The sequence below is a fragment of the Castor canadensis genome, chromosome 3, assembly GCF_047511655.1.
Source record: "Castor canadensis chromosome 3, mCasCan1.hap1v2, whole genome shotgun sequence".
NCBI lineage: Eukaryota > Metazoa > Chordata > Mammalia > Rodentia > Castoridae > Castor > Castor canadensis.
In genome coordinates, this window is record NC_133388.1 from 196,598,287 (window position 1) to 196,612,579 (window position 14,293).

The window sequence follows — 14,293 nt, forward strand, 5'->3', positions numbered from 1 at the left end:
ACTCAGTTTTTGTTATCATAAGCAGCTTTCTCACTGAACACAAGAGACAGGTATCTGGGCAGACAGAGGAGCACGAAAGTCGACAGTGGCTCTGTCACCTGAGGCAGATTTCAGAGGAGCCACTGCAGACCCTTAAGGACTTGCAGAAGGAAGCATACATTGTGAAAATATCTGAAAGATTAGTTGCTGTGAATTTGAAACACTATTCACAGTTGGGAAAACAGAATCAAGTGTTCTACTTCATCAACAAAACCAAATTCAAATTAGTTGCATGAAGGGATAATGACTTCCAAGTGACTTCCTACAGTTCCAATCTGCTACTGTTGACAGTGCGTCATAGCCACAGTCTGAAATCCAGTCGTGGTCTAAAGCGATCCTTGCATTCTGCAAAGGGCACTGACCCTATATGAAACAGGCCAATAAAACAGAACTTGTAACCCCCTGTCCCTCTACTATGGTGAGAAAACACATCCACTCAAGTGTCACAGGGCTGCCTGTCCTCTAGCTTCCCTTAATGGCTCTCTGCAGCCACTAAGCACAGCCACAGTTAGAGCTGTACAACTCAGGGTTCTCCACACTGTGTTCATTTTCCTTATCAAATATTTCATGACTTGTCTCTCCTATACTCCCAGAATTATTTTCACACCACATAATGACACTTCATCAATGATGTGACCACATGTATGTCAATGATCCCAAAGACTGAATCGTCTGGTTATGCTGTAGCCATCTTACTTTGTTCATGTACACTCGATGAAGTTTGCACAATGACAAACTCACCTCACAAAGCATTACTGAGAACGTGTCCTATAGCTACAAATGAATGACATGTGACTGTATTATACTTTAAAGCGTATATACTTTGAAGTATATATACCACATTAAGGCAATTAAGAAGTAGCATCTTATTGAATCCTTGCACCGTTACTGTGAGCAGGGAACTATTGCCATCCCTATTGTAGAGCCTAAGAACAAGCATGGAGAGAAGGCTCCAGACAATAGTAGAGCAACTACTGACACCTGAGAAGCATCTACCTGGGGCCAGGCCCTACCCCAAATGTTTACACCCATCATTTCTGACCTTTATGGCAATTCTTCAAGGTAAGAATTTACTAGTACTATTGTATATACAAGATCAGAATTTTTTTTTAAATTCACATGGAGTCTCATAAGCAAGCGGTAAAGACAAGACTTAAAACCCAGATTTACTAGTCCCTTAAAATTTGGGCTTCGGTTGTACCTACATCTTCTCAAGAACTTTCACAGTATGGGCATTTGCAATGGAGTAGCAGGACCAACACCTTATCTACCCTTGCACCCTCACGACATAGCCCAATGGTTTCCCATCAATCTCCTGGTTCATGGCATCATGTTGTTTTCACTTTTCAACTGGAATCACTCCACATTCAGCAAATTTGCAAGATCCTTTTAAGAAAAGACCTCTGAGGGCTCAGATGTGGCTTGGTGGTAGAGAACACTTGGTTAGCATGGGTTCCATCTCTAGGACACCACACATGCGTGCACGCACAAACACACACGCACATACATGCGTGCATGTGCGCAACTCCCCCCGAAAGTATTTTGTTTTTAATTAATTTTTTCCATGTCAATTTTCTGCTTAAAAAGTAAGGGAGTGGCTGTGGAGGTAGCCCAGTGGTAAGAGCATCTGCCTAGCAAGAGCAAGGCCCTACGATGGATCATCAGCACCAATGGGGAAATCCCAGGATGGAGTTGGGTTTTCTCCTTTGTGCAAATGTTGTATTTATAGGAGTTTTTTCATCTTACTCTGCAGTAGAATTAAAGTTTTAATATAAAAATTGCTCACATTCTCCAACAGATTATATGAATCCTAGGGCCAGGTGAAGGGGTTCACACTCGTAATCCTAGCTACTCAGGAGGCACAGATGGGGACGATCACAATTCAAGGACAGCCCAGAGGAAAAAGTTAGTGAGACTCAATGAATGAATCCAGTCATGGTGGTGCACACCTATAATCCAGCTACATGGGAGATAATAAGTAGGAAGATCACAGTCCAAGGCCAGCCCTGGGCAAAGATGTGAGATTCTATCTGAAAAATGACTAAAGCAAAAAAAAGGGCTGGGGCTGGATAGAGTGCCTGCAAGTAAGCACAAGCCTGGATGGAGGAAGGAAGAGAGGGAGAAAAGGAAACGTGGCAGACTGCAAATAATAAGGGTGATAAAACATAGTCTGATAATTTTTGAACGGTAATAAAAGGTTAAAAAATAAGTAAAATAAAACCAAAATGTGTCACAACCGGGGAGAGCTGGTAATCTGCCAGATACATTTGAATTATACATCCCAGAAAAGACAGGACCTATAAATATGAAAAAGAAATTAATAAGTATGGAGAGATAAACTGAGAGTTCCAATGCAGATGGCAACCGAAACCCCAGAAGGAATAACAAAGAACTGAGGTCATATCTGAACCATATCAAGGCATATCTAGAGGTAATGAGAAACACTTGAACCTAAGGCATGAAGAGCACAACAGAGATCAAGCAGAAAATGGAAATTCACAACTGCTTTGTAATGGAACTGCACACAGTCCAAAACAAAAGAAGAGCTTAGACCCAGCCAGAGAGGAAAGACAGATCACCTACAAAGTAACAGAATCAGAGCCAACTTCTCCATGGCCAGAACAGAAATCAAAGACAGTAAGACATACTGCTGGAGCACCAAGAGAAAATCACTGACTATCTCACGTGCACAGCCAGCAGAGCTCTCTTCAGGCAAGAAAAGGGGTATTAGAGACAAAGAAGATCTGAACAACAGAATGAACAGGTGTTAACTGCCCACACTGAATAACTAGAGGAAACATTCCATTTAAGCAAAACCAGAACTTTTGCAAAAACTAAATACATACCGGATGATGAAACAAATCTAAACAAAATTAAAACTATCAGTATGAAATGAACTACAGTCTCTAATCACAATGCAGAGTTATTTTTTAAATGAACCAAAAGGGATAAAATTTTAAGTTCCTGGATATTCACTTCTATTTCTACCAATCAGGTGTCCTAACCAATCTGCTCACTGAAAGCAACTGGAAATGCTGAACAGAGTGTTTGTTTAATCTTCTCCAGTGCTTCGATCAATTGGAGACAAACAAAGCCAAGAGTAAGCTCATGCCAATGATAGAAATGCAGAGCCCTGTTGAGTCAACTTTTACTTTAGAGGTAGGAATGAAACACACATAGAATAAAACGTGACAAGTGGTCAACAAAAGTAAGCAGGGGAATAATAAATAAAATGTGAGGGTGGGGGAGGGGGAGACATGGGGAGGGGGAACATGGGACTAGGAAGCATCAGGACATTCTTACAAAAGAAAACACATTTTGGATATTACAAAGTGTAAATAATTAAAAATAGTTAATGTCATCAAATTCTGGGCTCCTTAAAAATGGACTGAGTTAGCTCAGTTAATTCAGTGAAAGTATGTGTGTATATACATACATCTATGTTTTCGTCATGATTTGTCTCATCTCAGTGTTTAGTGACACTTTCTGCAGCAAGTTCTCACACAGTATTCCAGCTGCATTCTCACTGGATACAAAGAGCTTAAGGGGCCTATTCATTTATTCCATGTGTGCACCTGTGCGTGTATCTGTTTAAATAGAACATTTTCAATTCTTAACAGGTTTTCAACTTTACAATTAAGCCTGTACTCGAGTTGGGAACTGCCTTATAGGGCAGCATATGGATTGCTTTTCTGTAATGGCTGTGGAATTGGAAAGCCCGTCCCAGGCCTAAATCTGCACTGAGATGTTAACACAAGAACCCAAAATACCTAATAAATTGCCAAACTAGCAATGAAAAGCTGAAATATTCTCAAAACTTTGTTAGATCACAAATAAAAAATATATACACTTTTTCACACAAATGGAATTCCAAGTTTCACTCATGGCCTGATTTAAACAACAGCCTATGATAGATACACAGATTTGAAACTCAGCATAACTTCCCTCCTGACAGACATGTGCAATGTGTCCAATCTCCTTGTTTCTGTAATGTCCCTAAGTGCCCTTGTTACAGACAGACCAATGTGTGAGTCTTGTCACTTCTTTAGAATAAACTTCAAAATACCGATGTTGATCTGGGTGCTTCGCAGGGCAGGCCTAGGCTGAAGACTCAGGAGACATGGTGATGCGTCTGTGCTGAGAACTCATACATTTCCCTTCTTCCCCTCTTCTTTGTGGCTGCAGCATCATCTTGCCCTCAAAAATTTCTACTTATTGTCACCTGAGCCTAAGACCCTAGCAATCAACACGGACAGGGCAGGACTCTAACTACATCTGCACTTCTTATAAAAGGTGTGCACTTGTGAAACTACTATAAAAGCACACACAAAAGAAATGTGATAGCAGAGATGATTTACGTGGTATTTTGGCATATTTTCTGGCCTTTCTAAAAATGTGCTATGTGATTTAACAGATTTTTAAAAAGGAAATGGGTAAAGAAGAGAAACAGAAATGGATAACAGATTTGTTGAGGAGAGCTGGCAGGGTCCTAGAGGGCATGGGGAGGAGACACAGAGGCATGTGCCATCCCAAGTGTGTGGTTCACACTTGCATCTTGATTGCAAATAGTAAATGCTCAATCTTCAGCTGCCTGGCACTGTCTGCAGAGCAAACTTCAAAAGATGATTGGACAATTACATTGCAGACAACTTTATCTTATTTAATCAACATAACAATCCTATGGGTAGGTGCCATCTGACTCTATGGCAGTAGATGTGACAACAAGCAGGAGAGAATCAAAAGTACCTCAGGTCACAGAGCTGCCATCTGCACAGCAGGCACACAAGAGTATTCAGTGTGTGTTGTGCTTTGCTTTCTCTGGGTTTTATAGACTATTCAACTGGATTCTTCTTGGGAAAGGAGATCTGGACCCACTGTCATTCACACTGGGAACTGCTGAGCACAAAGTTTATCAAAAAGGAAAAACTAGGACAGCCCAGAACTAGGGTGAAGGAACAAAAGGTTGTCAACTTTTAGGTTAGCCTAGAAATTATAAAAGGAGTTACAGTGAGCTATTCAGACCTGTATGATGCATTCTGGAAATTAATGTCACCAAGTTAGCCATGCATTTCCTTAGTACATAGATTCTTTCAAAGAAACTATGCCAATAACAATATAGGTGATCTAGCAGGGAGAAAAACACAATATAGGTTGCGCACCCTAATCCGACAATTTGAAATCCAAAGTGCTCCAAAACCCCAAAACTTTTTGAGTACCAACATGATGACATAAGAAGAAAATAAAGTATTTCAAAATGCTACATAAGATCACCTCTGGCCTATGTACAAAAGTATACATGAAATATAAATGATTCTGTGTGTGCACTTGTGTTCCATCCCAAGATATCTTGGTATATACCTGAAAATACTCCAAGATCAAAATACAATTCTGGTTAGATAGGAACACTTCAGATGAGGGATGCATAAGCCATAAAAACATGCCAGTTAATTAAACTCTCTTGCCACCACCTTCACCACAGTATGAAATTCAGCAGATAGCTAATGGATTACATATAATAATTAAGAACCTGTTTATAAACTGGAAATCACTTCCTCACCTTGGGTAAAACTCCAACAATCTCAAGTGGAATCTAAATGTGCCTTCTCTATTCACTCTGCCCAACTTGACTCCCTCTCTCATTCAACTTTGTATTACTACAAACCGCCCCAAATTCCCATGAGTCCCTTCCCTAGCATCTTAAATTTTGTATATACAATTCTATCTCACAGATAAGAGAGCAGAGACCAACCCACTCCCAATAGCTGGAAACTTCCTTAGCTTCCTGCTCTCTCACTGTGAAACCTTAGAAACATCTACTGCTATCTACCATATAAAGAAAAACATGTTTACCGTCTTATCTCCTCTACTGAATGTAATCCATTATTGCTTTATCCTGGTACTAGATGCCTAGATTTACACAAGGGTATTTCTTCATTTGCATGATCCATGTTAGCTTAACAGCTAGATCGTATCAAATCAATCCACTACAATTCTTGTTGGAATAGTTAAAGAGCCTCCAAACATGTGTGCAGCCTTTTACAAATCCACTCCGTCACTCTCAAAGCAGGGCAGTCTCATTTAAAAATGTGAAAATTCTGATTAAGGCACTGCCTCATTACATGGTTTAAATGGCTCCCAATAACCTGCAGGAGAAAACCTCTGTTACTCTATTTACATCTCTCTTGTTTCTTAGCATAGAATTTTAGCTCACACTTAAACATGTTTTCTCTCTCCCCTTCCTGTTCCTACAGAGAAAGTGCAACTCTTCCTGATCTAAAGGTGGACTTCTGGGCTAGCAGGCCTTTCTACACGCAGTCCTGTCAGTCATGACTGGATCCAACACAGGGAAACTAAGAATTTTCCCCAAGACAGAGGGAAGTGCAAATTATAATTTTGGCATTCCTGATTCATAATAGACACTCAATGCATATGTACATTGAAGACAAAATTATATACGTAAATGCCTTGATATTCATCAGTCTTTTTTGGGGGTATTCAGCATTATTAACAAGTAACATTTATTTGGTTATGCTATCATCTTAGTACCTTAGTATGCCACATATATCTGTTGACTAAGGAAGAAAAAACAATCTACTAGCTGGGCCCTGGTGGCTCACGCCTGTAATCCTAGCCACTGAGGAGGATCACGGTTCAAAGCCAGCCTGGGCAAGTAGTTCCATGAGACCCCATCTTGAAAAAAACCCTTCACAAAAAGAGTCCATTATAGCTTTAATAAGCAAATTATTACCAAGATTATATAGGTAAAGTGCACTTTGACAAAATTTCTACGTAAGAAACATTTATTATAATCAGGTATAATTGTACTTGAAGTAAAAACAGAACAAGAGCTGTGGACTTAGCGACTCCACATAAAACAAGCATCTTTTAGGAATTGTTTGAGCTTATAAAAGTTCACAAAGTACAAAAACTCATAATTTTTCATTGGCTAAAGATTCTCACTACGTTACACTGATCAATTTGTATTTAATCTAGTTCTAATTAGAAATTTGTAACATATAAGATGCAAAAAAGTATATTAAAGCATTTTATACCTGTTGGTAGAAGAAATTCAGAGTTGGCTTGTCTTCAGTAAACTGGCTTAGAAATCCTTTTGGCAAATAACGAATTCTCAATTCATATCTAAAAAATAATTCACAAAATAGAATAATTACAAAAAAGTGATTTTCTCAATTTATGGTCTACAAGTGTAATACTACGTCTCCAAATTATGATTTTAAAAATAAGATCAAGTGCAATCTTTGAGATTACTCTTCAGCACAAAACATGTATACGTCTCTGGAGTGTTACAGCCCAGGAGCTGTAGAAGGAGGCCAGCATGATGAGAACTCAGGGCCTGCAGCCCAAGGATCACGCTGGCCCACCGACTAATACACAAACGCCGGTTCATTCTCTGCACAATTGGGTTCATTTCACTTTGGCTACCACATGTGTTCAACTATTTACAGAAGCATAACAGATTTCATCTAGTCTGAATTTAGGACTTAGCAGGTACTTAATTACTTCTTTTCATCTGGAGTTTTGCACACTAGGAGTCAATGCTCAGAAAAAATGAGGAGTCGGTGCCAGGGCTCCATGTTCAGGACACACTGTAATGTTGTACCCATTTTAAAGATGAGGACACTGAGGTCCAAAATCAAACATGGTCAGCCTGGTGCCATATCAAGCATGCAGTAAAGGATATCAACCAAGTATTTAGTGTACACGTAGCACCTGACAGAAATTTCAATAAGCATTTTACAATGCTTCTTTTCATGAGGAGAATGTGGGTTCTCTGCCTATATTCCAATTGTGTTCATGTCACCGTCGGCCATCACCCTTCTGAGATTCAATTTCCTCATAAGAAAGTTGGGAGAAATAACTGAGTGTAAACAGAAGATACCTAGAATAGTCACTAGCATAATAAATGGCCTGGAAAGTTAATTAAGCTAGTCATTACTCATCAAATACTTCTAAAAGAGGCAAGCTGCTAGCTCTTGAAAAGCTTGCTTTTGTGATTCAGGTCAGAGCAAATAGGAATTTAAGTAAGGCGGGAATAAATGTTAAAAAGACAAATATGTAAGTGACAAGTGAGAAAGCAGTGTTTCACAAAGAGCAGTAGATGAAGGGCATTCCAACACAGTGATCTTCGAACAAAGATTTAAGAAGGGAGCTGTGCAGTAACACATAGGGAAAAGAATTCCAACTGAATGGAACAGGCTATGTAAAGACCTGGGGCTAGAGGATACAAGAAGACAAACCAAGCTGGAGTAGATCGAGCAAGGATATGAGTAGAAATGAGACTTCAGAGAAGGTAAGGTTAGGAGGTGGCAAGTCACCTCGAAAGTTATGACCATGGGGCTCTTTCTCAGTCAGAAAGGAAGCCAGTGGAGTGTGGCTGAGCAGAGCAGTGACATCACAGAATTCATGTTTCTCTCAACTAGACTAAACTACAGGGAACAGACAACAACAAGAGCAAAAGGAGGAAGCAGGGTGCTGTTAGGAGCCAACAGCAAAGGCTCAGTGACAATAACAGGTATACATTCATCCTGTTTTCCCAATAAAAGAGCTGTAGGGAATTATCTAATTTTCCCAAGGTTCCCACCTATTAAGGAGTAAACACAGGGGGCTGGAAGAGTGGCTCAAGTGGTAGAGTGTCTGCCTAGCAAGCATGAAGCCCTGAGTTCAAACCCCAGTACCACACAAAAACAAACAAAAAAAAAAGATAAAGAAAAAAAGGAGTAAACACAGGATTCCTCTTCAGCAAGAACATGCACAAACATCCAAAGGGGGAATGAAATGAAAAGATTGCACCTGTGACTTAAAACATGGGAGAACTTAAATCAAGCTTGGTATGTGTAGGTAGGTAAGGCCTTTAGACCATGGTAAGGTTTCCCATCCCTGCTTCAACACACTGGAGTCCAGCATATTTTATACAAACCCATTCTGGAACTTTGCTCAAAGTGGCTTGATTTAATTCCAGGTGAATCACTTGTCTTTATTCCTTAACATGCACATTCCACTGCCCACAAGAGCCCTGTCATACCCTCTCTTTCATGAGGCACACCCTCGTCTTTACGTGTTTACTGCAGTAAGAGTCTGGTAGTATCATGATATACAATGCAAGTCTCAAAAAGCAGCCAAACAGAACATGCTGCAAATAAAATCACCCGCTACTCCTGCTCTGAGCATGCCATTCCTGTAAGTACCACTGTCATCTAGCTTCCTTGAGCTCATGGCCAATTACAAGCACTCAGATACTCACCAGCTAGACAGCTTGTGGTAGGAGCAGTAGAGCGTTTCAGAAAAGCCAAGGTGAACTAAAAATCCAGTAACCCTGGTGCTAAGATGGATTACCTGCCAGTCTGTGTAACGAAGTAAAGTACAATTTCACAAAGCAACACAAATGATGCTCATGAACAACACAGTGTGGACAAGCTCATTCTCATGATAAACTTCACATTTTAAAAAACTGAGATGGGCCGGGCACCCGTGGTTCACTCCTGTAATCCCAGCTACTTGGGAGCCTGAAATCGGGAGGATGGGAAATAGTTCATGAGACCCCCCCCACACACACCTCTGAAAATAACCACAGCAAAATGGACAGGAGGCATGGCTCAAGTGGTAGGGGGCCTGCTTTGCAAATGTGAAGCCCTGAGTTCAAACCCTAATTCCATCAACTAAATAAATAAATCTTTTTTTAAAACTGAGAAGGATGGAAAAGGAAATACATCACTCCAAGACAGAGCCACCAATTAATATGAAGATTAGTGGGGGAAAGCATAATGAGAACCAGGGTATCTGCACAATCTCAATGTATCTCCCCCAGAAGTTATTTCTTAATTACAAAGGGGAAACTACCTTCACAGTGGAGAAAGCCAGCTACCATCACCATAACCAAATGAGGCCAGCTACAATCGCCTGCAAACTGAGTCACTGGCATTATAGCCTTCTTGATATGATACAACAATGGTGCAACATCTTTTTTTTTAATTTTTAATTTTTTGGGGGATGGGGGAAGGGTGCAGCATCTTGATTGTAGTTTTGCCAAAAATACATAACCTTAATAAAATCATGAAAAAAGACAGCAGACAAAACCAAGTCGAGGAGCACAGCATAAAAAACTAGTCAGTACTCTTCAAAGTGTCAAAGTCATGAATACCACAGGCAGACTGAGCAAATGTCCCAGACTGGAGAAGACTAAAGGAAATATGACAGTGAACTGGCTCTGTGTACTCTCAGGGCAGCAAGTGGGACAACCACGGTACGTGGAAGTGGCCTGTAGAGTAGATCAAGTACTTGCATCAATGCTAATTTTCTGGCTTTAACAGCTGTACTAGGTTTATACAAGATTTACACGTTTACAGAAGCTTTGTAAAGAGTACAGAGGACTTCTGGGTACTATTATTTGCTACTTTAGATACATACTGTGACTCTTAAAAATCCCACACTCAGAAAGGTAACTGTCTGGTGTGGTAGTAAATACCCATCAAAATAAGTTCTAAACCAACTAGGTCAATAAATATCAGTTATAAAGCCACTGGCTCAACAGACACTGATTCTACAGCATCTTTAATCAATCAACTGGTAATGTTCCTCAATGGATGTGCACTTCTAGGTCAACTAAGTAGGGCTTCTTCTTAGTTTGGCTCCTTCTCCAGTTCAGCCAAACATAAACAGACTCCAAAGAACATGATTCCAAATGCCAACCAGTTCCAAGCAGCCCAATCTCACCATGCTTCTGCACCTAATGCCAAGTCACTGCAGCCTCTTGGAGCTGACCAACAGCTACACTGGATGCTTTCAAGAACTTCATATACTATCAATAGTGTGTTCTGCTCAGGAAGACTATCACTGATTGCCAAGGCTGTCCAGTAAGAGTCCAGTAATGAATGATCATGATCTCAGACTTAGACAACGTAAGTAGAACATTTCCATTAAAAAGCAAGAAAATGATGATGTTAAAGTAAGGAGTCTGGCTGCCTGTGGAGGCATCAACAGGAATCACATTCTCAGAACACCTCTAAGTGGGCCATAATTCATTAATTCAAATACAGTATGTTCTTGACAAGATGCATTTAAGAATGTGTGTACTGGTAACAAGAAGTATAGGAGAGGATATTATGATCATAAACCTTGATGTACTTAACTTATAGCCTTAAATACAAAGAGTTAGAAGAGAATCACTCAAAAAATAAGTAAATCAAAAATTATAGTTGGATAGATTAACATGTCAGTTTTTGTTTGTTTGTTTTGCAATACTGGAGTTTAAACTCATGGCCTCAGGCTTAGCTAGACAGGAGCTCTACCACTGGAGTCACTCTGCCAGCCTTGTTTTTTGGGTTGGGTATTTTGAAGATAGGGTCTCTCAAACTACTTGCCTGGGCTGCCTTCTACCCAGATACCAGGGGGATCTGACTCCCAAATAGCTAGGATTACAAGCATAAACCACTGGCACCCAGCAACATGTCATATTTTAACCAGGAAAAACATAAACAATATAAATCCTTCAAATAATAAAACCAGCTTGAAAATGTACAGAAGCATACTTAACCTCTTTATAATCACAGAACACACATTCAATCAAAAAGGGATCAAAAACTTAAGGCTCAAAGAATCACCTCAATGGTTTAAATTAAAAAAAAGGAAAAAAAAAACCATCATAAAAAGTTCTCCTACAATGCAAGAAAACAAATCAATAACCAGTAATATCTTATAAGTGCATACACATATTTGAAGCCTCAACTACATACCACTAAATAATCCTGTGGTTGAAAGGGGAAATCTTAGAGCATTTACAACACACCCACTGATGAGGAAGACTATCAAAATTATGGAGCACAGCCAAAGCAAAATTTACATGGCAGTTTTTAGGTCAAATAAATTCATCCGCAAATATGAATGAATGGAAGCAAGTTCATTTTCATTACCTTAAACTAAAACTGCTTGGTTCCTAGTTGAATACATGGTTCTACACCATCATATTATTTTTGATAATGAAAATAATTACAATTTCAATGTATTAACTTATTCCATTTTCCTAAAAAGTCTTACTGGATACTATTCTATACCAGGATTAGAGTGATGAATAAGAAAAAGTCCCTGAGGGAGAAAGATGAACAAATATAAAGGCCATGGGGAAGTGTTGATGATTGAGTACCTGCCCTGAATAAAAGAGGCCTAAGCCTGGCTGGTAAGTATAAAAGAACATACTTGCTGTCACACCAAGGGCAGCAGGAGGAGCATGGCCAAGAGCAATGACAAAGCCAGGGAACTGGAGTCAGTAAGTGAAAAGCTGTAAAAGGCAAAGGCCAAAACAGAAGTGAGACAGAGGAAGCCTGAGCTGAGAAAGAGGGCTATACAATACACCAATTAATAAATTAACAAAGGGAACAAGATACAAAAGACTACCTACACAGATGCCAATCCGGTATTTATAAAAACAGCTCTGGGCTACATTAGAGACTTAAATGAAAAGTGAAACTTCAAAGGGACCAACTTCACTAGAGCTGGGGAAGGAGAGCTACAACAGCAGGACTAGGAGGGAGGAGGGCAAGAGAACTTCTGGAGTTTGCCCTGTGTGCTGAGAAGCTACTGGAAGTTTCTATACAGAAATAATTCACACATATAACTGGATACTCTAAAGGATTCCCAGCACATCCCTCAGCATTTTCTAAGATAGAGAGATCCCCTCTTCCCCCAGTCTTCCACTTCCCACCATTCCCTCTGCTCCCTACCCTCTCACCTTTAGTTGGTTTGCCCAGGTGACTGAAAGCTTGCTTACTGATTTTCCTATCTCCATCCAATGTGGACTTAATGACAAAGGCGAGTCTGGGGAAGAACTAGAGAAGTTACTAGAGCACCCCAAACTGTGAAGGCTAAGTAGGGAAGAGCAGAAAGGTCACTGATGCAGGAGGAAAATCAGAACAGCCATCATCAGGGAAGCCAAGTGAAGATTAATTATTAAATATATGGTGAAGTAGCTTTATTTTTTTATTACATCGCTGCCCTCTATCTCTAATAATGAAATTAACAAGACAATGCCAATTGCTTTTTCCTGGTTATTATATGCTGGTATACTTTGCTCCCATTCTACTTATGTTTTAGGCTACAGATCTTCCCATTGAAAATCAGTTCTTCTCATGACTTTCATTTTTTGGAGCCAATGCATGTTTAGCTCTAACCAATTTTTTGTTCTTACATTTTAAACTCTCCTTCAAAGATCGTTTTCCTTTCTCCCTCAGTGGCAAATGCTCTTGAGGTAAATGTCACCTGTTTCTTAAATGGCAATTTGAGTGGCCAAATGATTACGGGTTACCACTTGGTTTTTCTTACTGCCTTTGACCACATTTTTTCCACTATTGCCCAAACATTTATTGTTACTGTTGGGAAGTCTGAATTTTTCTCTGGATATTCTTAACATCCTGTCTTGTTTACCATTACAAAGCTACTTTATTACAACCCGTGAAAGCATAAGGTCAGGTCTTACTTAACTCTGGGATTTTATGTCAGTCTGTATTTGAGGATTCGTGTCGTTTGTCCAGTCTACAATACTCTCACAGCCATTAACTCTTGGGATATTGGCTTCTTGTAGAGTTACTATTAGAAACGTGTTGGGCATTATTCTCCATGTTCTGTCAACTTACTTTCACATTTCTTCTGCACATCTCTCTGGGCCATGTTTCAAACAGTATTTTCAACACTCTCCACCTATATAGTTACTAGCTTTCTACTCCATCTAATCTGCTATCAACAGCAAATCACATTCAACTTTACTGGAAATAAGGTTAAATTAATTGGCTTTAAAAAAACTATTATCCTCAAGAGATTTAGATTCACGGAGTATTTTATTGAACACTAAGGATATCATTAGAATGATGTTTTCCTGTGACATGAAGAAGATAACAGAACTTGTTAAATAAAATATCTGTAGGTTTTTATCTGATTTTTAGATATTCTTAGTTTTTAAACACTTAATTGCTAACCTTAAGTCAAATCTTCCCTGGCTATTGATGTAAAACAATCAAATTGACAAATCTGAAAATATAACTATATTTCTCTGAGACAAGATTTTATTCAACTTCAGATTTATTCCACTAAACATGCCTATTTTTCTTTTAAAATGTCTACCCAACTGATGTAGATCCTTGACTAAAAGCTACTGGTACCCTATGTGCACTCTTCAGCCTCTATCTTCATTTCTGAAACATATGTGAACAGGAACCCTGTGGACAAAGCCCATTTTTACAGGCATAGT

The 14,293-nt window shown here is 39.4% G+C and overlaps 1 protein-coding gene across 20 annotated transcripts in view; it reads right to left on the reverse strand.

Moving 5' to 3' along the window:
• Positions 1-14,293, reverse strand: part of Ptk2 (protein tyrosine kinase 2) — a 252,149-nt gene that overhangs the window by 148,557 nt on the left and 89,299 nt on the right. For 19 of the 20 annotated variants that reach the window (XM_074069293.1, XM_074069292.1, XM_074069295.1 and 16 more), the window contains one exon: positions 7,092-7,179. In XM_074069293.1, coding sequence (XP_073925394.1) covers positions 7,092-7,179 — 88 coding nt within the window. Of the gene's footprint in view, positions 1-7,091; positions 7,180-9,301; positions 9,321-14,293 lie in introns of those variants that run through there. The other variant, XM_074069298.1, reaches the window with a different exon arrangement.